Below are 25,201 nucleotides of genomic sequence, written 5' to 3'. Positions count from 1 at the left end.
ACTGTAAATTGGACTAATTACTAGTGTAGATATTGTCATTATTTCTGGTAATATTTTTATTAGTGAGTATATTTTGTTTAATGCAAGATTTCAGGTACATCTTGCTACTTCTGCTGACACTTAGGTCACACTCCACTTGCTTGTACAAGCATATATATACATATCCCTCTGGGTTTTCTTCTATTTTCTTACTAGTTCTTGTTTGTTTGTTCTGGTCTCCATGGGGAAGTGGAACAGAATTCTTCCTCTGTAAGCCCTGCGTGTCATAAGAGGCAACTAAAATGCCCAGAGCAAGCAGCTAATAACCCCTTTCCCTGTATACATTACTAAAGTTTAAAAGATACAGTGGACCCCCGCATAACGATCAGCTCCCAACTCGACCAATTATGTAAGTGTATTTTTGTAAGTGCTTTTGTAGGTGTATTTTTAGGGGTCTGAAACGGACTAATCTAATTCACAATATCGCTTATGGGAACAAATTCGGTCTATAACGGCACCCAAACAGACTTCTGGATTGAAATAATATCGTTATGCGAGGGTCCACTGTATGTACTTTGTTTTTCTTTTTGGGCCACCCTGCCTTGGTGGGATACGGCTGGTGCATTGAAAAATAAAATTGTTTAGGCCTGGCACATGAAATCCAATGGGGTCTCAGTGAAAATGGATTCACTGGATTACCTAAACTCATACTCTATCCTAATGGATGTTATTTTTATCATTTAAATGCCAGTAATATATAGTGATATTACGGAAAGATTGGAGAGATGACCTCTGAAACATTAGTACTTTTTTTTTCCCCCTCATTGACAATCTTCCATCAAAGCAGGGTGACCCATTAAAAGGAAATACATTCACCATCATTCAGTCACTCTTCTCACAGCATGCTGATATCACAATTTAGATTTCTCTGCAACTTCCCCATCCCTCCTTCATAGTGCAAGCACTGCCCTTTCCTTCATTAACATTAAACAACTTGTTAAAATATTCTCTCCATCTTTCCTGTACTTCTACCTCCCAATCTAACATCATCCCTCTTTCATCTTTAACAGCAAGACCCATTTGCTCTCTAGGCTTCCTCACTATATTGATCTCTCTCCAGCAGTTTTGGAGAGCTGAGTACAGACATGTAACAAAATTCATTAATGAGGTAGCATTAATGGTATTATTCAGTTTCTGGATTTGCCAAGACCTTTAAGAACATAACCCCACGAATTCATAGGCCTGACTATACAGCTGTTATATATAAATGAGTGGTACATTGCAGTGATAACACCAGGAGGCAGCTCAGATGAGAATTCATACACACATGAGCTTTTAAATCTCTGCACAAAATTCACCTTAAACCAGCAAATAATAGAGCCTATTAGATTGGAAAATACACTGGACCTCATCTTCACTAACAATGATGATCTAATACAGAATGTCACCATATCAAAAACAAAGTACTCAGATCACAACATAATCGAGGTTCAGACATGTATGCGTGGAGCCCCAGACTGACAAAATGTGATCAGTCGTGAGGGAGTCTTCACCAAATTCAACTTCAATAACAAGAACATAAAGTGGGACCAAGTAAACCAAGTCCTAAATGGTATAAGCTGGGAAGATAGCCTAAGCAACACAGACCCCAACTTATGCCTAGAACAGATTAACTCTGTGGCACTTGATGTATGCTCAAGGCATATTCCTTTAAGAAAAAGGAGTAGATGTAAAATAGAAAGAGACAGGCGCTCCCTTTACAGGCGACGGAAAAGAATAACAGAGCGGCTAAAAGAGGCCAATATATCTGCAATGCATAGGGAGACACTGGTCAGAGAAATAGCAAACATCGAACTAAAGCTAAAGGAATCATATAAGAGTCAGGAATCGCGGGAAGAACGTAAAGCCATAAATGAAATCGAAAGAAACTCAAAGTATTTCTTTTCTTATGCCAAATCAAAGTCGAGAACAACATTCAGTATTGGGCCCCTCATTTCCCCTTAAACTGTCCAAGCAGATCTATGTTCACATGCGTAGTGCTGCAAAAGTAGCTTTCCTTTTTTTTTTTTACTTATTTTCAAATATAACAAAAAAAAAAAAAACTATCAAAGTTATTTTTACACGTTTTCAAATGTAATAAAAGAAAAGATATACTTTTTTACATACTTTCAAATGTTGAAAAAAACGTAGATCTACATTTGGACAGTTTAATGGTTAAACAAGATGAGTCCTACACAGATGACAGCAAGGAAATGAGTTTTTAGCAAGCCGCTAACGAGACTGAGAGCAGGAGATCTAAATGAATTTGAGAGAGCCACAGAATTTGGTAAACACAAGCCTATCTGACGTTATCCTGATGCCAAATGACTTCGAACAGGCGATAAATGATATGCCCATGCACTCTGCCCCAGGGCCAGACTTGTGGAACTCCATGTTCATCAAGAACTGCAAGAAGCTCCTATCGCATGCTTTTAACATCCTATGGAGAGGGAGCATGGACACTGGGGTCGCCCCACAGTTACTAAAAACAACAGACATAGCCCCACTCCACAAAGGGGGCAGTAAAGCAATAGCAAAGAACTACAGACCGATAGCGCTAACATCCTAAGAAGCAAGATTGCCACCCATCTAGATACCCATCAATTACACAACCCAGGGCAGCATGGGTTTAGAGCAGGTCGCTCCTGTCTGTCCCAACTACTGGATCACTACGACAAAGTCCTAGATGCACTAGAAGACAAAAAGAATGCAGATGTAATATACACAGACTTTGCAAAAGCCTTCGACAAGTGTGACCATGGCATAATAGCGCACAAAATGCGTGCTAAAGGAATAACAGGAAAAGTTGGTAGATGGATCTATAATTTCCTGACAAACAGAACACAACGAGAAGTAGTCAACAGAGTAAAGTCTGAGGCGGCTACGGTGAAAAGCTCTGTTCTGCAAGGCACAGTACTTGCTCCCATCTTGTTCCTCATCCTCATATCTGACGTAGACAGAGATGTAAGCCACAGCACCGTGTCTTCCTTTGCAGATGACACCTGAATCTGCATGACAGTGTCTTCCATTGCAGACACTGCAAGGCTCCAGGCAGACATCAACCAAATCTTTCATTGGGCTGCAGAAAACAATATGAAATTCAAAGATGAGAAATTTCAATTACTCCAATATGGTAACGTGAGGAAATTAAAACTTCAGAGTATAAAACAAATTCCAACCATACAACAGAGTGAAAAATTAATGTCAAAGACCTGGGAGTGATCACATCCGAGAATCTCGCCTTCAAGGACAATAACATTGTATCAATCGCATCTGCTAAAAAAAATGACAGGATGGATAATGAGAACCTTCAAAACTAGGGATGCCAAGCCCATGATGACACTCTTCAGGTCGCTTGTTCTATCTAGGCTGGAATATTGCTGCACACTAACAGCACCTTTCAAGGCAGGTGAAATTGCTGACCTAGAAAATGTACAGAGAACCTTCACGGCATGCATAACTGAGATAAAACACCTCAATTACTGGGAGTGCTTGAAGTTCCTGAACCTGTACTCCCTGGAATGCAGGCGGGAAAGATGCAAGATTATATACACCTGGAAAATCCTAGAGGAACTAGTACCAAATTTGCACACGAAAATCACTCCCTACGAAAGCAAAAGACTCGTCAGACGATGCAACATCCCCCCCAATGAAAAGCAGGGGTGTCACTAGCACATTAAGAGACAACACAATAAGTGTCAGGGGTCCAAGACTGTTCAACTGCCTCCCAGCATACATAAGGGGGATTACCAATAGACCCCTGGCTGTCTTCAAGCAGGCACTGGACAAGCACTCAAAGTCAGTACCTGACCAGCTGGGCTGTGGTTTGTACGTTGGATTGCGTGCAGCCAGCAGTAACAGCCTGGTTGATCAGGCCCTGATCCACCATGAGGCCTGGTCACAGACTGGGCCGTGGGGGCGTTGACCCCTGGAATTCTCTCCAGGTAAACGTTTTTAAAGTCAGAATTATACAAGATTTGGATCTGGCAGGCTCAAAGATATCAGTGGTTTGATCCCCTGCTAGTCTTAGTATTGTTATATGTATACAGGTATATTAGCAGACTGTATAAGAGGGTTGAAAAATAGTCATTATTGCTTATTCTCCCTGTTCATTTTTTTTTCCATAACTGAAGGTACATGTAGATGGCCCATATGGCACACCTTCCACAAGAATATTCTCAGTAACCCATGCGGTCTTGGTGGGTGCTGGGATTGGAGTAACACCCTTTGCTTCCATCCTTCAAAGTGTTATGATGAGGTGAGTACTCTGCAGTATTCTTAATTCTGTTGTCCTACAAAAAGTTTATTGTTGCTCTACATATTTTGGAGATTTTTATTTTTTGCCTATGTCTTGTTTCAATGAAATTGTTCCTTAAGTATTTTACATTTCAACTCCAAGCAAAAGCATATGATACAGTTGACCATGACCTATTGCACCTAAAGCATTACAGGGTAGAGGACACTCTTGATTACCTATTAGCAATAGAAACCAGTATGTATACACAAATGGCATTAACTCCACTACACAACCTGTTCTTGTTGGAATCCCACAGGGTAGTGTCCTTGGCCCACTTCTCTCTCATTTACATCAGTGACCTCCCAAACATATCTAAACTCCTTAAACCCGTTTTATTTGCAGAAGACACTACTTAGGTCTTCTCTCACCCAAACCCAACTAGTATACTAACAGATACTGTAAATGACAAACTACTAAAAATATCTACTTGGACAACTACTAATAAACTTGCTCTCAATATAGACAAAACCTAATTCATGTTACGTATTTGGAAACAGCTTTAGATGTACAGCTAAACATATTGATAAATTGTTCACCCATTTCAAGACACAGAGGGCAAATTTCTAGGTCTTCACCTTGATTGCAATCTCAAATTCCAGACCCCACATACAGCAAATATGCAAGAAAGTCTCCAAAACAGTAGGCATCTTTTCAAAGATATGGTACAAAGTACCCCAAACAGCTCTTGATATTTATCATTCTCTCATTTACCCTTGCCTCACCTATGGTATTTGTGCATGGGGCTCAACCATAGCAAATCACCTTAAACCTTTAATAACCCAACAAAAAGCTGCTGTGTGATTGATTACCAACTCCTGCACTAGACAACACACTCCACAGCTTTTTAACAGCCTTAATTTGCTTAATATACAAAACGTCCACACTTGTTATTGTGCCCACTACACACACAGAACGTAATACTCGGATATTTACCCTCCTCTCAAACTCCTTGATAACTACAACAGAACACACAGGCATAACACAACGCACAAATCACTGTTCAACATCCCTCGTGTCCATCTCTTTATTACAACCTAGGATTTCAAATGGCCTGTTATCCCAGGTGTAATGGGAGCAAATAAACACAGTAGAAAAAGTTTAGACTTATATTATCCTTCACCAATTATAACAGCAATATGTACACTATGTACAGTGATAAATATAGTGCACTCCACGGTAAGCAAGGCAGAAATAGAAGCCACAAGATAGCAGACCGTGCTTCAACCAGCTCTAGAGTGGGAATGACAAGGGCAGACAGGAGAGCGGTATCCACATAACCTCTGCGATTGTCAATCCCACCTTCTTATTGGCTAGAACCTGGTCACTAGTTGAACGATGGGGCCCCATCATCAACTCTTAGCAACCTGGTTCGCTGGTTGGGGGAGATAGCCTGTAAATGAGGGTGTGTCCATGCGCCGAATAAAGGTTACGTACTCTTTGCATGCCACACCCCCACCCCCGAGAAGGCTCAGGATTAGGCTGCCACCTCCCAGTGGTAACCGTGCCGCCATGGCACAAAATAATGGGACCGCCTATCCTCTCCACCATCCAACTCTTAGATAGAGCTCAGCTTTCCTAGTGCCTGAAAGCCAAACCCTAAACTCAGAGTGAGACAGCAGTCAGATAAGCCAACATAGGTCCAAGATACAAGCGGACGGTAGCCCGTATCCCCTCACTAAAAAAAAACCCCACATCAGGGGATAAAAAAAAGAGCTTGAAAGGGGGGTTACCACAAATACATCCTAACCTAAATAAAATATTAAACTAGACTCTTGACAAAGAGTCTGCCAACACATTTTCTTTGCCGGCAATATATTTAATAAAAATATTGTAGGGCTGCAGCCTGAGAGTCCAACGCATAAGCCTTGTGTTGTGATTCTTCATGGCTTGGAGATAGACTAACGGGTTGTGATCACTGTAGACTGTGACCACCTGCGATGTTTGGCCCACATAAACATCGAAATGCTCCAAAGCCATTACCAGCGCGAGGGCTTCTTTTTCAATGGTAGAGTAAGCTCTCTGATGTGGCTGGAACTTGGCTGAAAAGTATGCGATTGGCTGCAGCTCCTTGTTCCCGATTTGTAATAGTACCGCCCCAACCCCAGACTCACAAGCATCAACCTGTAATGAAAAAGGTTTGGAGAAGTCTGGAGACAAGAGAATGGGTGCAGAGCACAATAATCTTTTTGCTTTATTAAAAGCAGTGTTACAATCTGACGTCCAATTAAAGGGAACTTTATGACTGGTAAGAGAGGTAAGAGGGGCTACAATATCTGAGAAATTCTTACAGAATCTTCTGTAAAATCCTATCATGCCTAGGAAACGTTGAAGAGATTTCCTATCATGAGGAACTGGATATTCTTTAATCGAAAGAACTTTAGCAAGTTTAGGTGCAACTTTACCACTACCTACTTCATGGCCTAGAAAAGTGACAGTGGCCTGGCCAAAGGAAGATTTAGACAAATTAACTGTTAATTGGGAATTCTTAAAGGTCTCAAACAGAGCTTTAAGTCTAAGTAGGTGTTGATCCCAAGTATCAGACACCACAACAATATCATCTAGGTATGCTGCCGTGCCTTCAAGTCCTTTAATAGCCTGATGGACGAGTTTCTGGAATGAAGAGGGGGAATTTTTCATTCCGAAGGGGGTAACTGTATACTGATAATGACCTCCTGGAATCACGAAGGCAGAGATTTCCTTCGCCTTATCTGTCAAAGGTACCTGATAGTAACCTTTAAGGAGATCTAATTTGGACACAAAAGTAGCCTTACCCACAAAGTCAATTACGTCATCCAGACGAGGAAGAGGGTAAGCATCTGTAATTGTGACCTCGTTCACTTTACGGTAGTCTGTGCACATACGAAACCCTCCATCAGCCTTTTTTACTAGGATGCATGGTGAAGCCCATGGACTAGACGACTCCTCCACTAAACCATGTTCTAACAAGAAGTCTACTTCCTGCTGAAGTAACCTTTGCTTTTCAGGATTAGCTCTGTAGGGGGAGAGTTTAATTGGTTTAGATTTTCCCACATCTACATCATGGTAACCTAACGTACATTTTTTCGGCACATCCGAAAAAATATTAGGATATGACTGTAGAAGCTCAGTTAAATTGGTTGCTTGTATTTCAGATAATCCATCCATTAACGGGCTAGGATCCTTGAGGAGGACAGAATTTGAAAGTTTAGTATTAATTTCAGAGATAGAGTGCAAAGAGTCAGAGTCGTCCTCAGAGGTAGAGGACAGAGTCATTACTGGGACTTTATCTGGTGTATGAAAGGCCTTGATTTGATTTATGTGGTAAGTTTTTGTTTTTGAGGTCTTATCAATGGGAGCTACCACATAATTTAAATCAGATAATCTACTTACTATCTGCATAGGTCCCGTAAATCTAGCTTTCAAGGTGTGGCCAGGTATAGGTTCCTGCACCAACACCTTGTCTCCTGGATGGAAGGAGCGGAATTGTGCACTTCTGTCATACCTCTGTTTCATCTTACTTTGAGCTGTCTTTAGCTTAGCCGTGGCTAACTCACGTGCCACCTGCAACCTTGAAGACGGGTTGTAGAGTGCTGAGCTTACGTCTTCTCCCATCCATCCTTCTTTGAGCACCCGAAGAGGACCTCGTACATTGTGCCCAAAGATCAGCTCAAACGGACTATACCCTGTAGACTCTTGCACCGTCTCTCGTACTGAGAACAGCAACAATGGTAGAGATTCATCCCAATCTGTCGGAAAGTGCATGCAAAAACTTCTCATCATTGTTTTTAATGTTTGGTGGAATCTTTCCAAGGCGCCTTGGGACTGAGGGTGATAGGCAGTGGATAAGTTGTGAATTATCCCTAACCTAGTTAATACTTCCCTAAATGCTTTGGCAGTGAAGTTAGTACCTTGATCACTTTGTATAGTTTTAGGAATGCCAAAACAAGAAATGAATTTTGTTAAAGCTTTGAGAATAGCTTTAGTATTGATACTACGCATTGGGATCGCTTCAGGATATCTGGTTACTTTATCCATAATTGTAAATAAATACTGATTTCCAGACTTTGACTTAGGTAGTGGACCTACACAATCTATAATTAAATCTGCAAAAGGTTCTCCATCAGCAGGTATGGGTTGGAGAGGTGCAGGTTTAATAGAATGTCCAGGTTTTCCAACTTGCTGACATTCTCGGCAACACCTAATATGATTCTTCACATCTTTCTTTAATGTTGGCCAATAAAATTCTTTTGTGATTCTATACAAGGTTTTTGTAATTCCTAAGTGACCTCCTGATGACGTATTATGAGCTATATTTAATATCTGAGGTCTATACTTGGTTGGAACCACTAACCTGTCGTATAATTGCCGGCCCTCTGTCTCCTTACCAGTCTCAGTGCATACCAAATAATCATTTTTAACTTCATACTTGACTGGATGACCCAAAGAGGATTTACCCATGGCTGCCTCAAAAGCGAATTTTAACGAAGGGTCCTTACGTTGTTCCTCCCGGAAGGACAGTCCCTCGGGCATGGAAACAGAGACATCTGGCAATCCTGCAACCTGGGAATAGGAAGGCTTGATCGGGGTCTGTTCACTTGATTTACGAGACTCCGGCCGGTGTGTCTCATAAAACAACGTGGCTATTCCGAGATCGGAGTCGTCCAAGGATAGGTCAACATTCTCCCCAGACAGCCCTTGGGATGTTGCCCGAGTTATGGCCAACACTGGAGAAGCATTAATCATTATAGGTTCAGGACACGAAGTAACAGTAGTAATGTTATTACCCAGTAATAACATGGCATTTTTCATGGGAAATCCTTTTGAGATACCTACAGTCAAGTACCCAGTGTAATATTTGCACTGTACATAAATTTTATGCAAAGGAACAGAATATATAGTTCCTCCATAGGCTTCCAATAAAACTGATGAATTCAAGGAAGTATTCTCTGAAAGGGGTAATATTCCTTCTCTGACAAGTGAGCAATATGCTCCAGTATCTCTAAAGGTATTTACTTTAGTTGGTTCTGAGTTTTCCTGAAGGGAAATAAGACTTTCGCAATAACAAGGGGCCATACCTTTTTCTACTTCTCTAGGGGACATGTTACTAGGGATATTAGAGATTTTCCCGATGGGTTGAGGTTTTTGGGGGCAGTTGGAACTGATATGACCTACTTTATTACACCTGAAGCAGACGACAGGCTTGCCCTTTACTCCCTGATGACGTTGCAAGTGGTGTCGTTCTGGCTGGTGCCTCTCTGGATATTGTTGTCGAGATGCTCCATAAGTAGTTTGCCTCTCCGCAGGGGGACCATATGTTGAGAAGCGTGGCTCACCAGGTGACTTGGTTGGATGTCGTAGACGCTCTCCCTCCGGCTGGCACTTCATTCTCCAATGTTGTCGATCTCTGCTCACGCCAGACTGTTGAAAAGAGAGACGGGACCGCTCGGACAAGGAGCGGTTCGTTTCGAAGGTATCAGCCAACCTGGCCGCCTCCAATGCAGTGGTTAAGTCACGATCCTGCAGAAAGACACGAACCTCTGGTCCCACAGACTCCAGCAGGTTATCAATCAGAATAAGCTGCACCAGCTCCTCAAAGTTAGAGACACCACTCGCTTTATACCAGCTGGTAAAAGCTTTGGTTTGCTGTCTCACAAAGTCCACCAGGGATTGACCAAGCTGCCGCCTGTTCAATTTGAAGGTCTTACGATATTTAGCTGGGATACATGTATATGCTCCCAACACTGTGGTCTTCACTACTTGATAATCAGAGAATTCAGCGTCAGTTAATACCGACGTAAATTCCTGTGCCTTACCCAATAATGCTGTATGAACCAACGCTGCCCAGTGCTGTTCCGGCCACCTCAAGGCTCGAGCCTGATTTTCGAAGCTTTCGAAAAATTGCTCTGGTTCGGCCTCATTGAAGCGGGGAACAAGCTGTACTGCTTTTTGTAAACTGAAATCGTTTACAGAATGCGAAAACTGCCTCCTTTCTCTTTCCCTATCAAATTCTTCCCTTGCGAATGCTCTCTGTTCCCTAGTTTGCTCAAGATTGATTTTTGCCAGCTGAAGTGCCAACGACGCTGATTCACCCTGAGACAACCCAGCTGCACTATACTGACCATTTTGCTCCGTAGGTGTATCATCTTCCTCCTGCGAGAACATAGTAGTTTTTTCCCTAGCTCCCGTAAAGGGAGGAGTTTGATGTGCCATCTCTTCTTCAATAAGTATGTCAGCAATAAGTGAACGCAGTTGCGCAGCTGTGAGAGTGCGTTTATAGGGAATGCCAATGGAACGAGCAATTTGCCAACAACGCTGTAGGGACAATTTAGGTAGGTTATGCAAAGTATATGCCGACACCAGGCGTCTGACTCGTCTAGGTGGCATAAGTTATTCGCTATGCACAGTACGAATACCCCAACGTAACACGTTAATTTGCAGAACACGCTTAGCTATGCACAGTACGATTGCAGAATACGCATACAAGCAAAGCCGACTGCACACAAGACTGACCGTAGCGAAGCGAGCACACTGAACAAGCTAGTAGCGAGCTGCTGAACGATCACACAATAGCAAGGCTGATCATAAGCAACTGACACGCAAAATTTGTAAAGCGAAGCGAAACAGCAAGCTACACAATGTTCCTGCTACAAGCTTCACCCTAAGCTCAACCGTTTCTCTAAGTCCAGCTCTCGGACAGGCTACCCATATTACAACCTAGGATTTCAAATGGCCTGTTATCCCAGGTGTAATGGGAGCAAATAAACACAGTAGAAAAAGTTTAGACTTATATTATCCTTCACCAATTATAACAGCAATATGTACACTATGTACAGTGATAAATATAGTGCACTCCACGGTAAGCAAGGCAGAAATAGAAGCCACAAGATAGCAGACCGTGCTTCAACCAGCTCTAGAGTGGGAATGACAAGGGCAGACAGGAGAGCGGTATCCACATAACCTCTGCGATTGTCAATCCCACCTTCTTATTGGCTAGAACCTGGTCACTAGTTGAACGATGGGGCCCCATCATCAACTCTTAGCAACCTGGTTCGCTGGTTGGGGGAGATAGCCTGTAAATGAGGGTGTGTCCATGCGCCGAATAAAGGTTACGTACTCTTTGCATGCCACAGGCATAACACACAGGCATAACACAACGCACAAATCACTGTTCAACATCCCTCGTGTCCATCTCTTCCTATGCAAAAATGCTATGCATATAAAGGGCCCAAAGATCTGGAATTCATTGCTGGAACACACTTAAGGGTCCCTGCCTGAAAATCAGTTTAAGGCCCTACTTAGAAATTGCCTCATCACCCAAAATTAACCAGACAAACACTTATACTTAACACCTACCAATTACTCGAAAAACTCCTAAATAAGTTATGATTGCTCAACTATTTGATCATTTACTTCAAACTTAAAATTGTTTCAACTTCATTGTTTTAAATTGTGCTAAGTTGTAATACCTACTGCATTTTTTATATACTATATCAAAACTGCAATTCTTCTCTACCTAACTTATTAAAGCCATATTGAGTGAACTAATAGAATGTATTCAATTTTCTGGTATTCATTGTAACTCGCCAAATGACAACACTGTTGTAAAAGAAGTAAATGCTAGGGTGTTCGGGAGAGGGTTTGGATTAAATTATGGGGAATCAAATACAAAATGGGAATTGACACGGTTACTTTTTGCTGATGATACTGTGCTTATGGGAGATTCAAAAGAAAAATTGCAAAGGTTAGTGGACAAGTTTGGGAGTGTGTGTAAAGGTAGAAAGTTGAAAGTGAACATAGAAAAGAGTAAGGTGATGAGGGTATCAAATGATTTAGATAAAGAAAAATTGGATATCAAATTGGGGAGGAGGAGTATGGAAGAAGTGAATGTTTTCAGATATTTGGGAGTTGACATGTCGGCGGATGGATTTATGAAGGATGAGGTTAATCATAGAATTGATGAGGAAAAAAGGCGAGTGGTGCTTTAAGGTATATGTGGAGACAAAAAACGTTATCTATGGAGGAAAGAAGGGAATATATGAAATTATAGTACTAACACACTTATATGGGTGTGAAGCTTGGGTTGTAAATGCAGCAGCGAGGAGGCGGTTGGAAGCAGTAGAGATGTGCTGTCTAAGGGCAATGTGTGGTGTAAATATTATGCAGAAAATTCAGAGTGTGGAAATTAGGAGAAGGTGTGGAGTTAATAAAAGTATTAGTCAGAGGGCTGAAGAGGGGTTGTTGAGGTGGTTTGGTCATTTAGAGAGAATGGATCAAAGTGACATGGAGAGTGTATAAATCTGTAGGGGAAGGAAGACTGGGTAGGGGTCATCCTTGAAAAGGTTGGAAGGAGGGGGTTAAGGAGGTTTTGTAGGCGAGGGGCTTGGACTTCCAGCAAGCGTGCGTGAGCGTGTTTGATAGGAGTGAATGGAGACGAATGGTATTTGGGACCTGACGAGCTGTTGGAGTGTGAGCAGGGTAATATTTAGTGAAGCGATTCAGGGAAACCGGTTATTTTTACATAGCCGGACTTGAGTCCTGGAAATGAGAAGTACAATGCCTGCACTTTAAAGGAGGGGTTCGGGATATTGGAAGTTTGGAGGGATATGTTGTGTATCTTTATATGTATATGCTTCTAAGCTGTTGTATTCTTGGCACCTCTCCAAAAACAGTGATTATGTGTGAGTGAGGTGAAAGTGTTGAATGATGATGAAAGTATTTTCTTTTTGGGGATTTTCTTTCTTTTTGGGTCACCCTGCCTCAGTGGGAGACAGCCGACTTATTAAAAAAAAAAAAAACGTTATTGCATTATTAATTTTATGTTAGTCTTAAGTTTGCCCAAAATGCTCTGCATATAAAGGGGCTTTTGGTATGTTCACCCAACTGTTACACTCCTTTGTACAAACATGTATCATAATAAAATAAAATTATCATTATTATTATAATTACAATTAAGATCCATCATCTGTGTGTGACAAAAGTGATCTCTCTTACAGATATCGGGCAGCCAAGGCTCCCTGCCCATATTGTCAAGTCCCGAGCTGCCTCGCACTCCCCTCCACTCTAAGGAAACTCAGGAAAGTAAGTCCCCCAAATTCTTAAATTTCCCATGACCTGGCAGTCATTTATGTACAGTAGACCGTTATATTACACGGTAGTTACGTTCCTGAAAATGTCGTGTTAGGTAAAACCACGTTAGATAAAGTGAAGAACTTTTGGGAAAAATAGTGTTACATTCTTGGGAGCACCCCCCAATAAAAACCAAACAACTTTTTTTTAGACCAACAGATCTTACAAAAATAAAACTGAATATGTAATTGTAGTTCATTGTTGTGATATATTATGTTTTTATTGCTTAAGACTACAAATGGAAGAGAAATGATAGTATTTCTTACCTTTAATTGTAGGTGCTGGCATTTGTGAATGATTGTGAAGAGAGTGGAGATGCATGGTTTGGCCCTGCTGGGCCGAGGTGTATGGTTGTTGGTTGGTGGCTGAATTGGATGGTAGAGGTTCTGGTACTAAAGTTGATGGTTGTATTGGAGTGTGCATAAATTCTGTAATGGATCTCTGGACTCTTTTACCCTGCAATACATTATACAGCTGACGGTAAGGCATCGTCAGCTGGTCTAGACCCCATTTCAAAGCACTGCTTCTAGATTTGTCAGGGTCCTCTTCAGTGAAAAAGTCTGCAACTTTACCAATAATATGGAACTGCTCATGTAACTGCTGCAATGCTAACTATTTTTCTTCAGGTTCTTCATCTTCTGTTATGTGGCTTCCTTGTATCTGTGCATTGATCTCTGCCATCATTTCCTATGGACTCCTGTCTTCATCATCGTCATCTACTAAGAGCTCATTCACATCATCTTCATTCATATCTTCAAAACCATCACCTGGTAACCTCCTTGCCAGCTGAAAAATTTCCTGAACCCGACTCTCAAGCAAGGGAAAAACAGTGAAAATTAACTACAGAAGGCCATAACTTTTCCCAGCCTGCATTTAATGTTGCTTGGGGCACTTCTAGCATAACTGATGGCATCTGCAATGTTAAATTTATTCCAGGAACTTGGTACTGCCAGGTTCGAGTCAAGAGTCCATTGATGCAACTAGTTTTTCATAACTTTCTTTTGTACAGTTACACTTGAATGACTTAACTCCCCAATCCAGTGGTTGTATTACAGATGTTGTATTTGGAGGTAAAAATTCAACTTTTACATGTGGGGTCACATCCAGCAAAGCTTGTGGATGAGTACGGGAATTATCAAGAATGAAGAGAGCCTTGAATGCAAGGCTCTTGCTGTGCAGGTAAAGCTTGACTTCAGGAATAAAGTGATGCTTAAACCAGTCAATAAATATTTCCTCTCGTCATCCATGCTGACTGATTTGACCTCCAAATTACTGGTAAGGTGTTTTTATCTTCACCTTTTAAAGCACTAAGATTCTTAGTGGTAAATAACCATGGGCTTACAATTGAAATCACCTAATGCATTACTGCAAAGGAGCAAGGTGAAGCGATTCTTTGCTGCCATGAAGCCCAGTGCACTTTTCTTTCATGCTGACTGATATAAGTTCGTGTTGGCATTTTCTTTCAAAAAACACACATCTTGTCAGCATTAAACACTTGATGTGGCTCATAGCCACCCTCGGAAATATTTTCCAGCAATTCAGCAGGGAAATTACTTGCTGCTGTATGATCAGCTGAAGCGCTTTCACCAGAAAACTTAATACAGTGGACCCCGGTTTACGATATTATTTCATTCCAGAAATGTGTTCAGGTGCCAGTACTGAACGAATTTGTTCCCATAAGGACTATTGTGAAATAGATTAGTCCATTTCAGACCCCCAAACATACACGTACAAATGCACTTACATAAATACACTTACATAATTGGTCGCATTGGGAGCTGATCGTAAAGCGGGGGTCCACTGTATTATATAACTTAAAGCTGTGGAACCAGCCTACACTAAATATCCCACGGGCAACGCTCCGAATTTTTTCCCCTCCTGCAAACCGAACCATGTTAAGTTAATTTTATGAAGTGTTGTATCATTTGGTAGTACATACGTATATGCCTGAATGAGCCTATACATATCATGTACGTGTATACACACCTACCTTAAATATGCATATCGAAATGTACTGGGAGTGCGTATGTGTATACTCGCCTAATTGTACTCTCCTAATTGTGGTTGCAGGGGTTGAGATTCAGCTCCTGGCCCTGCCTCATCGTTGAGCACTATTAGGCTCTCTCCCTGCTCCATGAGCTTTATCATACCTCATCTTAAAGCTATGCATGGTTCTTGCCTCCACTCCCTCACTTGCTAGACTATTCCACTTCCTGACTACTCTGAGTGAAGAAATACTTCCTAACATCCCTTGGACTCGTCTGAGTCTTCAGCTTCCAATTGCGACCCCTTGTTTCTGTGTCCCCTCTCTAGAACAGCCTGTCTCTGTCCACCTTGTCTGTTTCACGCAGTATTTTGTATGTCGTTATCATGTCTCCCCTAACTCTCCTGTCCTCCAATGTCATCAGGCCGACACTGTGTACGTGTGTGTGTGTGTGTGTGTGTGTGTGTGTGCATGTGTGTGTACTCACCTATTTGTACTCACCTATTTGTGGTTGCAGGGGTCGAGTCTTAGCTCCTGGCCCCACCTCTTCACCGGTTGCTACTGGGCCCTCTCTCTCCCCGCTCCATGAGCTTTATCAAACCTCGTCTTAAAACTGTGTATGGTTCCTGCCTCCACTACGTCATTTTCTAGGCTATTCCACTGCCTTACAACTCTATGACTGAAGAAATACTTCCTACAATCTCTCTGACTCATTTGTGTCTTCAACTTCCAATTGTGGCCTCTTGTTTCTGTGTCCCCTCCCTGGAACATCCTGTCTTTGTCCACCTTGTCTATTCCACGCAGTATTTTATATGTCGTTATCATGTCTCCCCTGACCCTCCTGTCCTCCAGTGTCGTCAGGCCGATTTCCCTTAATCTTTCTTCATAGGACATTCCCCTTAGCTCTGGAACTAACCTTGTGGCAAACCTTTGTACTTTCTCTAGTTTCTTGACGTGCTTTATCAAGTGCGGGTTCCAAACAGGTGCTGCATACTCCAGTATGGGCCTGACATACACGGTGTACAGTGTCTTGAATGATTCCCTATTAAGGTATCGGAATGCTGTTCTCAGGTTTGCCAGGCGCCCATATGCTGCAGCAGTTATCTGATTGATGTGTGCTTCCGGAGACATGCTCGGTGTTATACTCACCCCAAGATCTTTCTCCTTGAGTGAGGTTTGCAGTCTTTGGCCACCTAGCCTATACTCTGTCTGTGGTCTTCTGTGCCCTTCCCCTATCTTCATGACTTTGCATTTGGCAGGATTAAATTCGAGAAGCCATTTGCTGGACCAGGTGTCCAGTCTGTCCAGGTCTCTTTGAAGTCCTGCCTGGTCCTCATCAGATTTAATTCTCCTCATTAACTTCACATCATCTGCAAACAGGGACACTTCTGAGTCTAACCCTTCCGTCATGTTGTTCACATATACCAAAAATAGCACTGGTCCTAGGACCGACCCCTGTGGGACCCCGCTTGTCACAGGTGCCCACTGTGATACATCATTACGTACCATGACTCGTTGTTGCCTCCCTGTCAGGTATTCTCTGATCCATTGCAGTGCCCTTCCTGTTATATGCGCCTGATGCTCTAGCTTCTGCACTAATCTCTTGTGAGGAACTGTGTCAAAGGCCTTCTTGCAGTCCAAGAAGATGCAATCAACCCACCCCTCTCTCTCATGTCTTACTTCTGTTATTTTATCATAAAACTCCAGAAGGTTTGTGACACAGGATTTGCCTTCCGTGAATCCGTGCTGGTTGGCATTTATACTCTTGTTCTGTTCCATGTGCTCCACCACTCTCCTCCTGATAATCTTCTCCATAATTTTGCATACTATACACGTCAATGACACAGGTCTATAGTTTAGTGCCTCTTTTCTGTCTCCTTTTTTAAAAATGGGAACTACATTTGCCGTCTTCCATACCTCAGGTAGTTGCCCAGTTTCCAGGGACGTGTTGAAGATTGTGGTAAGTGGCACGCACAACATATCTGCTCCCTCTCTAAGGACCCACGGGGAGATGTGTGCGTGCGTGCACGCATGTGTGTGTGTGTCCATGTGTGTGCGCACGTGTGCACGTGTGTGCGCATGTGTGTGTGCGTGTTTGTGCATGTGCGTGCGTGTGCACATGTATTCCTACCCTAAATATACAAATACCCTGATTCACAAGTCTGTGCATGCACACACACCCTAAATGCATTCTGATGCACAAGGCATGTGCATGCACACATGTCCTGATGCACAGGGCATGTATATGCCTGAACCTGATTCTTCACTTGAATTTGACTTTTCTTTCCATCTTTGAACCACAGGTGGATTTTGTGTGGGTGAACCGTGACATTGGGAGTTTCGAGTGGTTCCTGGAAGTCCTAGCAGATCTTGAAAGTGAGCAACGCGTTATTGGGGCAGCCATGGAAACCTTTCTCAGTCTCCACCTTTATAAGACAGGTGTAGCGCCTCTCAGTCCCACACTGCCATTAGCATCTTCCATCAGGGCTGGAAGACCAGATTGGGATAAGGTACTGCATTTACTAAGTTTTTTAGTTGAAGGATTCTTAGATTTTATTCTCATTATTGTAGTTAAGCATCTACTGTCTGCCAGTGTTCTTTCTTGGTTAATGGTTGATCTTCACTCAACACCCATTTAGTGTAGAATTGTCAGTAATAACTGAAATGACGAATAAACTTTTTACATAAATATTTATACTGTTGCATTGCACATCTGGATTATAAGGTGCACCTCCATGACCTAGTTGAGGCCTTAATGAGTCCTTTGTTTCCATGAAGGACTTTCTTTATCAACTGGTTGGCCACATCACTGGAGGTGGCATAGTTTCTTAATTACTATTATTGCCACATACTAGAGTACTGAAGTTATGGCAGGAATAAACTGGAAAACGTACAAAGGAGGATGACAAAGTTGATCCCATGTATCAGAAATCTTCCCTATGAGGATAGACTGAGGGCCCTGAATCTGCACTCTAGAAAAGCGTAGAATTAGGGGGAATATGATTGAGGTGTATAAATGGAAGACAGGAATAAATAAAGGGGATGTAAATAAAGTGCTGAAAATATCTAACTAGACAGGACTCGCAGCAGTGGTTTTAAGTTGGAAAAATTCAGATTCAGGAAGGATATAGGAAAGCACTGGTTTGGTAATAGAGTTATGGATGAGTGGAACAAACTCCCGAGTACAGTTAGAGGCTGAAACGTTGTGTAGTTTTAAAAATAGGTTAGATAAATACACGAGTGTGTGTGGGTGGGTGTGAGTTGGACTTGATTAGCTTGTGCTACTAGGTCAGTTGCCATGTTCCTTCCTTAAGTGAATGTGACCTGACCTGACTGGGTTGGGGCATTGGCTTAAGCTGGTAGGAGACTTGGACTTGCCTTGCATGGGCCAGTAGGTCTTCTGCAGTGTTCATTCTTTCTTATGTTCTTATGATAATTGCAACTACTGTCACTTTTACCTGTCTAATACAGCTAGTTTCCCACCATACAGATGTGAAGATAGTTTATATTTAGTGTACGTAGTTGTGAATAGTAGAGGTTCCACTATAATTAAAAATATTATTATTATTATTATTATTACAATCAAGGGGAAGCGCTAAACCCGGAGGATTATACAGCGCCTGGGGGGGAGGGATGTGGAAGGCATTCAGGCTTAATTTGGGGAACTGGAGCACAGATCCAATTCCCTAAATCAAGAGCCCCTCACCAACATCAAGGAACCTTCCTTGAGGGGATAATTAAAAATAGAATAAAAATATTTGCCAAAAGTTTAGTTGTATTTTAGCACTTCCTCAAACTGTGTAAATTTAGTTAATAATTACTGTATTTATATAATTAATTTTGTAACGGTAACTAATAATTTTAAAGCATCCTTTTAAATAGTGTTTTCCTTTGAACAGTTAATTTATTTTTTGGGACCTCTTTTTTTTTTTTTTTTTTTGGTCAAAAAAAAAAAAATTGATCATTATTGAAATGAGAGGCAAACAGAAAGTTGTTCATGGATTTATTTTCTTTACAGGTATTTGGTGGGATTCGAGAATCACGGGTGGGAAAGGTTTGTGTATTCTACTGTGGTCCACCCTCCCTAGTGGGACTTCTTAGAGAAAAGTGCATTAAGTACAAGTTTGAATTTAAGCGCGAGATGTTTTGAAACTAACGTATGCTCTTTTAGGATGCAGTGCAGTAAATAAGATTGAAGCTGTATGACAGTTGCTTTCCTAGTGATAACCCTCGCAGCAAGACAGTGATGACCGGACGCTCAGGTGACTCTACTGTGGTATGAGGAAACTAGTGTTATTAATCATTTACCGTGTGGTATGCTAGTTGCAAGATAATACTATAGTGCAAGGGCATATTTCTATGTGCTATATAAGAGACCCACTTGACAAGTGACAAATGAAGTCCCCCCCCCAATAGAATGGGTTCAAATCAATGATTACAGTAGAACTGTGTAGTGAATCCTCTCCGGTACCTTTATTTGATCTCCTGATATGTGTGAAAAAACTGAAAACCAGTGTTTTTATATTAATTTTTTTTAAATTTTTAAAGTTGTTTTATGTATTTTATCCATTGAAGGATAGCTACAAGCTGTGATGTTTATTGCTGTGTAAAACGCTCATCGTTTACTGACACACTAATTACATGGACTGCAGTGAACTAAGTCATCTCTAGTTATATTATTACTCTAATTACATAATTATCTGTAATTTAATTAAGCTCTTGATAGTTACTGCACATTCCAAGATGTGTGTTCTGGTCATATCAAGCCAACAGTATGTCCCTATGTCATTTGTATCTGTCCCTTGCTTTTAGTATCTTAGTAATTTAATGGATATATGTGTGATGGTGACTTAGGGATTTTATTGTTTATAAATTTGTAGTGGCAAAGGAGCTAATCTAGGGATACTATACAGTGGAACCTCGGTTTTCGAAAATTCTCTAAATAAAGTGTAATGTTTGTTTATATTTTTGGGTGTCTGGAACAGATTAATTGGTTCCTTTCCAGATATCCAAAAATATTAACAACAAATACATTTTATGAAGAATTTTCCCCAACTAGGGCATACGAAAACTGAGGTTGTACGTATTAAGTACAGTATCCTCTTTGTCAAACACATTTTATGGGAGATGTGCTTTTAATTATAAACATTTGCCTGATGTGTTGAGCTCCAGTAGCTCATCAAATAAAATCATTTTAAGAAGGTTTTTGATCATTTCAGAGTAGTTAAGATAACGGTCCTAATGCACTACCATAATTACAAAATTTGCATGTTACTGCAAATTTTTCTTAATTTTCTTTACTAGTTCCACATTTGTCTATAATTTATTTACTGTAGTTCCTAAATATGCAACAAATGCATGACATAATAACTATGCAGCACAACCCCCCACCCCTGAGTAAAATCTGATGTTTCTCTGCCAATTAAATTTTCTCTTGACATTTGCCTCTGCTAAGAGAGCATGGCGAGATGACACTTCATAAATAATTTGTAGTATATATATAGTCTTATTGTAGTTAGTCAAGAGATCAACCATACATGGATTATGCAGTATTATGAATAACTTAGATCAGCCAGGCTGTGATGAATATGTGGTCAGTGGACCACCAGCAGTAACAGCCTGGTTGACCATGAAAGCACCAGGCTAGCCTGGCCCATGGCTGGACTCTGAGTAGAAAAACTTAGAAATCCTCAAAGGTATAAGGCTGAGATAGGGTTTAATAAATTAGGTGCAGAATACTTCAATTATTTATAAATTTTAAAGGTGTAACCAGTGTATGCTCAAATCCCGTTTGCTTCTTAGGAAATACGCACAGTTATACAATTTGCATATCATTTTATCATGAAGAGGTTAGGTTAAGTTGAACTGCCATAGTTTTCACTTTAAGTGCTCCTTTACAATTATCATTTCAATAATCACATTGCTGGACTACTGCACAAATAAAATAGGTCTAACAAATGACTCGTCTACTTGTGTATTTTGTAAATTAATGCTTGTAGATGTGATTGCACAATTTCCTTTTGGAAATGCACTAATTGTAACTAGACAGCAGTAAGGATTCTTTTATTACATTTGCTATGAGCCATTTTTTTAATTAGCAGTAGCAGTTAGATCACAGTGGTACATAAATTATTAATAAGCTATTTCCTGTGATACAATACAAATGGGGCAAATTAGTGAACAGGGAATAAAAAGGCATCTGATTGTTTTTGGTTGATAAAAAAAAAATTATAAACTACAGTGAATGTTACACAGTATAACTTATTTATCACTAACCATTTGTTTTCCTTATAACTTGGCATCTTATTAGAATTAAATTGTTTAACCTGCTGGGAGGGATGTGTGAAAGTAGACATTTGCCAAGGTTAAAAATGAGCAATAGGCAAGGGTATGCAAGTTAGGGATTAGTAGGGGTAGGGAAAGAGTGCAAACAAAATTGAAATTAAAGTTGGTGCAATAGGTTAGTTTCAGTTAGTTACTGAGTGTCTCGTCAAAGGCGAGACTTTCAGCAAGGTCATCAGCAAGTGCTGAAGCAGTTTAGGTTGTCAGAAGTGGGTACTGTGTGCACTAATAGTTAGGACATTCTGTTAATAAATGTTGGATGGACACTGACTTTCCAGACCTCACAGTGGTGCTGGTTGTTTCTCCATGTGGTATCCATGAGTCATGTGTCCCATACATAGGTAAGAGTATAGGGGGTCTCCCAGACCTGATAACAGTGGAAAGGCAATGGCCAAAATTCTAATTGCGGTTTGATAAAAAACAATTTGTTGCAGACCAAAATTGTTGTCAGCAGTTGTGAAGGTGGCTAGAATAATCAAGGGGAAGTGCTAAACCCATAGGATTATACAGCACCTGTGGGGGGGATGTGGAAGGTATTCAGGGAACTGGAGCAGATCCAATTCCCTAGATCAAGAGCCCCTCACCAGCATCAAGGAACCTTCTTTGAAGGGATGGTGACTAGAAAGCACTAAAAAACAGTCTGAGTGAGCAATAACCCTGTGGGAAATTTGGTCTTGAATGCCTGACCAAGCAGCTGAGTTTTCTGTTTTGTTTAAAGTGCCCTGCATGTTCATTGCTCTGAACATCAGCATGTCCACAGACCCAGCAGAATACAACTTCTGTATGCTCGCTAAAAATGTGACATACCAAAGCTATATACAAAAGACAATGAGGAGAGTAAAATTTCTAGATAACTGGTAATGCACTTTGAGAGTCTGAAATGAATTAAAATGACAAAGCGAACATGGTCACAGTGTGGGTGATAGCAATTAAAATTGTATATCACTCTGTTGTGGAAATACTAGTGATGTTTCTGGCGTTAAAAACAGCTGTATACCCAGCACCATCAGGAAATTGTCATCATTAGACACTGCAATAGCAAGTATCATCAGTGAGCTAAGTGGCAGCCACAGGATCAAAGTGGTGCCCATTCATAGGTGCTTGCTTGGAAAGCCAATTGCTAGACCAGCCAACTGATTCACAGGGCAAATGCTGAACCTCCCATTTTACCTCTATCCTCCTACCAAAGAAGCATGTTGACTACCTGCAGATTGTAGACTACGTGTCTGCTCAACTTCCAGGCAGGAGGAAACTAGGAATTTATGGGTTGCAGTGCACAGCAAATACACCTACCATCCGAATTTATGGATGCAAGTCGAACCTTACTACTGAATATCATCACATTTTTTGTAAAGATTTTATTTTATTGTTTTATTTTGGCATTTCATTTTTCACTTTACTTTTTATGCTGTTAGTACTGTATTTTATACTGTAAGGTTGTTTATTTCCCAGAAATTTAGCACACAAAACATGGTCGTAAGTAGAGTGGTCGTATGTCGAGCAGGTAATAAGTCGGATGGTAGGTGTATCCTGAGGGAGTCGCAGCTCGCCCAGAAGGCAAAAATTGTAATCCCCTACAGTGTAAAGGCCCTGTCATCAAGGGGGTAACTGGGCATAGGTAATATTTAAATGGCTTTACAACTCAGGTTAGACACTTACTGTGTGCTACATTTATACATGTATTACTGTTGCATTAATGGAATGTTTGATACTTTACCTTTCCTTGTTTGCATGCACAATAATCACATGCATTATTTATTTTTATTACAAATGTGGTCCTTAGTAATTTTTCCACAGATCATTTCTTTCATATGAATGTATGTAATGTATTTTCTTATTAGACGTCTTGTAACTATACATATTGAAAATACAGGGTGCTTCAAAATGATGGACCCACCGGCATGGCCTCATGATTAAATGTCACCTTAACACACATTAGACAGTCGTATGAGGGATCACACGACTGTGGCTGGCACAGAGAATGGACTTGCAATCCCTCATATGACTGTCTGGCATGTGTTACGGCGACATTTAATGATGAGGCCATGTTGGTTGGGTCCATCTTCTTGAAATACCCGTACCATATGTAATAAGCTATTAAGATAATATTTATATTGTAATTTTTGCCCAATGCTCTTTTCCTCAGTTAGTGTATGTGTGTGTGTATACATGCTGTTTGTACATTTAAGCAGGGGAAGGGGTTATTTATTCCCTTGTGCACTACTGCTCCTCAGTAAAGGTTATGGGATGCTGTGTATTCCAACACATTGCCTCTATTTATTACATAAAAACATTTTGTAAGTTATTTCAAAATTTTGCATTGTCTCTTCAGTGTTGTTGCTAATTTTATTTATCGTTTTCCCCTGTAAGTGCAATGAGTGGTGTATAATAAATGATGAATAACATTTTAAATTAATGTTTCATTTATTTTTGTTCTATTTTAATTATGACTTGTATGGGTTTACCACTCTCCATAAATGTAATAACATTGGCCACCAAAGATTTCATGTAGTGTTTAACATTGTTTCCAACTAATTTGGGGGATGCTGAATTCAAATCTGAGCTAAGTTTTGTTCCAACACTTACAGATTCTATGAAACAGAAAAGATTTCACCAAGACATAGACATCATGGATTAGATATATCAGGGACACCTGACAGTTTCATGGCCAACTACTGCTGGACACTGGTATGGGAGAGCAATACTGAACACAGACTGAAAACTGATGTTTACATGTTTTTTATGACTATGGAAATTGGTGTTATTTTGTTATGCATACAGGAAGGCTCTGCTTATACAGCAGGTTAGATTCCTGGCTACTGCTCTAAAGCAAAAATCACTGTAAAGTGAAACATAGCCTTGTTTCACTTTCAAATGTATTTAAAAGCCTTATAACATGTTTACACTCTTAAGTGAGCAATAGAGCTAGGCCTAAAAAATGCATATACAGTTACATGCATTGCTTAACTTAGGAAGTCTGAATAAATGAAAAATGGATATAATTGAAACCCACTGCATTAGTGAAGCACTGTAAAGCAAGGCCTGCCTATATACTTGAGTGTATGTGCACTTGTTTGTGGGTTGATGGGTATAAACAAAGGCAATATTAATGAAGTACAGTGGAACCTCAAATATCAAACTGCTCCCAGCTCGACCAATTAGGTAAGTGTACGTATTTTTGTAAGTGCTTTTATAAGTGTATTTTTGAGGGTCTGAAATGAACTAATCTAATTTACATTACTCCTGATAGGAATAAATTCATTTGGTAATGGCACTCGAACAGCCGTCTGGAATGAAGAAAGTTCGATATTTGAGGTTCCACTGTACTGAGGGTGTCGAACCCAGTAAGAACCAGAAATAATGGATTTAAGTTGGATAAATTTAGATTTAGAAAGGAAATAGGTAAGTACTGGTTCGTGAACAGTTATGGATGCATGAAACAATCTCCCAAGTAG

At 40.7% G+C, this 25,201-nt stretch overlaps 1 protein-coding gene across 2 annotated transcripts in view; it reads left to right on the top strand.

Annotated features, from left to right (window-relative positions):
- LOC128684740 (NADPH oxidase 5) overlaps positions 1-24,158 on the top strand; it is a 218,861-nt gene extending 194,703 nt beyond the window's left edge. For both annotated transcript variants that reach the window (XM_070103338.1, XM_070103328.1), the window contains 4 exons: positions 4,152-4,276; positions 13,288-13,372; positions 17,708-17,914; positions 19,423-24,158. In XM_070103338.1, coding sequence (XP_069959439.1) covers positions 4,152-4,276; positions 13,288-13,372; positions 17,708-17,914; positions 19,423-19,554 — 549 coding nt within the window. In that variant the 3' untranslated portion in view covers positions 19,555-24,158. The remainder of the gene's footprint in view (positions 1-4,151; positions 4,277-13,287; positions 13,373-17,707; positions 17,915-19,422) is intronic.
- Positions 24,159-25,201: the final 1,043 nt, after the last annotated feature.

Source organism: Cherax quadricarinatus, chromosome 5 (assembly GCF_038502225.1).
Source record: "Cherax quadricarinatus isolate ZL_2023a chromosome 5, ASM3850222v1, whole genome shotgun sequence".
Classification (NCBI taxonomy): Eukaryota; Metazoa; Arthropoda; class Malacostraca; order Decapoda; family Parastacidae; genus Cherax; species Cherax quadricarinatus.
Note: the sequence above shows the minus strand (reverse complement) of the source record. Positions and strands in the feature narration are given on the sequence as shown.